General features: G+C 39.4%; 1 protein-coding gene across 1 annotated transcript; it reads right to left on the reverse strand.

Annotated features, from left to right (window-relative positions):
• Positions 1 to 1,235: 1,235 nt before the first annotated feature.
• LOC117020369 (40S ribosomal protein S25-like) lies at positions 1,236 to 1,736 on the reverse strand. Its single transcript, XM_033102801.1, has one exon. It carries the CDS (start codon positions 1,679 to 1,681, stop codon positions 1,304 to 1,306), a length of 378 nt encoding a protein of 125 aa, XP_032958692.1. The 5' UTR covers positions 1,682 to 1,736; the 3' UTR covers positions 1,236 to 1,303.
• Between the last annotated feature and the right edge of the window lie 736 nt (positions 1,737 to 2,472).

The raw sequence follows: 2,472 nt of genomic DNA on the forward strand, positions 1-2,472 counted from the left end.
ATATTATTCTGATTATGTGTTTTTCTCCTTAACTAAAAAGCAAGCTCTTTGAGAGTAAGGGTTCTGTCTTAATTAAAATGTTCTATCTAGTGTAGGGTCTATCACATGGGGCCAGTGCTCAGTAAAATTTTGTTGAGCCGATAGATACTGAATAATAATAATAACTTCTACTTGTCCGTAGTTTATTATTTATGCAGGATCTCCTTCGATCTTTACCAGTAGCCTCTGAGATAGACAGGGATTACAATCTGCATTGTACAGGTGAGGAAAATGCAGCTCAGAGAGGGTAAGTAATTTGTCCAAGGTTATGTTGGCTAGTAATTACTGGAGCTATAACTGGACCTCGGGTTTTCCCAGCGTAATTCTCAGGATCTTTTGACGATAACTGTTCCTGTGTAAGGAGTTGCATTATCAGGGGATTTAGATCTTCAATCTCTGAGAAAATATTGGAAGGTAATTATATTAGGGTCCAGTTACAGAGCAGGCAAAAAGGGTGAACTTGGAGCCGAGATGCAATAAATAGATAACCAGTTACAGAAAAGAATGGGATAGATTTATTTCTTTGCTTCACATTACAACGTTAGAAGCTTTGGCCAGTTCTTTCAGTTAATGGTTTACTTTTTAAAATAACTTTTATTCACCCACATATTGTTTTGGTTACTAGGGATACAGTATTTTAACAAGACGGATGAAATTCCTTTCTTTCTTTTTTTATAAAGCTTATATTCTAGTGGGAGATAGAAAATTACTAAAGAAATAAACAATAACAATATTGTATATGATGTGAAGGAGTCAGCTTTACAAATACAGACAAAAGTGCATTCCAGGCAGGGAAAGTCACTAATGCAAAGGCCCCAAAGAAGGAATCTTGGCATTTTTGCAGAATTTAAAAAAGGCCAGTGTAGCTGAAGTGTAGTCAGCTAGCAGAGAGGGGGACAAGATGAGACTACAGTGGCTAGATGTAGGACTTTAATAAATAAACCAGGGTAAGGAGTATGATTCTTAGCCTAATATAGTCAAAAACCATCAGATGGTTTTGAATAAGGGAGTGATAAGATCTGATTTATATTTTAAATGAATTACTGTGGTTGCTGCTTGAAAACCACTTTGAGGGGTATAGAAAAATGAAAGCGGGGAGACTAGTTTGGAAGTCGATCACCTTATTCTAGATGGTGGCTTGAAGTAGGATGGTTGTGAAGGTAACAAATGAGAGAAGTCAGTGGATGTCAATGATGTTTTTTTTTTTTTTTTTGATTTAATAAAGATTTATTTTTCAAAACATACAGTTGGTGGAACCTGTTTTTCATGCATCTTCACCAGCAGCTGGGGCATCCCCACCCTTGGTGTTTCTGGTGTAAATTACTTGAGCTCGGTGCTTTGAAACTAATTTAATAAGTCCTTTACTAAGGAGCTCCTGAAGGGCTGCCCTGGCCAAGGAACCGCGGATCTTCAGTCTCTCGGGGACAACAGCTGGGGTTATAAGCTTATAGTTGGGAACTTCCTTACAGAGTTTGTCATATGTCGCTTTGTCAAACAAGACTAGGTTATTGAGCTTGTCCCGAACTTTGCCTTTGGACCACTTCTTCTTTTTGGCCTTGCCTCCAGATTTGTTCACTGGGTCTTTGTCTTTCTTGGCCGACTTTCCAGCATCTTTCTTCTTCTTGTCGTCTTTGGGCGGCATGGCAAAGTGCGGACAGCAGACGCTACGACTGCCGCTTCGCTAAGATGTCGGACAAAAAGGCGTCAATGATGTTTTTGAAGTATTGTAATTCTTAGGATCTTTTGATGATAACTGTTCCTTTGTTGACACGACAGACTAGGTATGAGAGAAAAAGGGGAATCAGGATAATAGTAACAATGATGATAGCTTAAACTCAATGCCAGTTTAGTATCTGCCAGGTGCTCTTCTAAATGGTTTATATGAATTAAGACACTTAATCTTCATAGTAACCTGTCCAGTGGGTACCATTATTACCCTCTAAGGCTTACAGTATCTTTGTATAGGTAATGAGGAGCGGAGGCAGGATTTGAATCCATGCAGTCTGGCTTCAGAGTCTGTGTTCCAGAGCATTATGTTATGCTGCCTAGATTTTGGTCTGAAAAACTGATTAGAGGGTGATGCCTTTTATCAAGATGCTGAAGACTGAAAGAGAAGTATATAAAATAAAATCAAGAGTTCTGTTCTGACCGTGTTCAGTGGGAGAGGCTTATTAGGCATGCAAACAGAGCTAGAAAGTATGAAGTTAGATTTAGAAGTCTGGATTTCTGGGCAGGAGAATGTGGAGCCATGAGACCTTATGAGATGACACAGGAAGATGTCAGTGGAGAAGTGCGCAGGGCGCATGAATGAGCGGGGCTTTCACACACCTCCACTCTCTCATGACGCAGCAGAACATGCTCTGTTTTTCAAAACTCGGGACAGCTTCTTCAATTGTAGCTGAGTTTCTTGAAGACAAATTCTCTTTTTTCTCA

This window comes from Rhinolophus ferrumequinum, chromosome 3 (assembly GCF_004115265.2).
Source record: "Rhinolophus ferrumequinum isolate MPI-CBG mRhiFer1 chromosome 3, mRhiFer1_v1.p, whole genome shotgun sequence".
Classification (NCBI taxonomy): Eukaryota; Metazoa; Chordata; class Mammalia; order Chiroptera; family Rhinolophidae; genus Rhinolophus; species Rhinolophus ferrumequinum.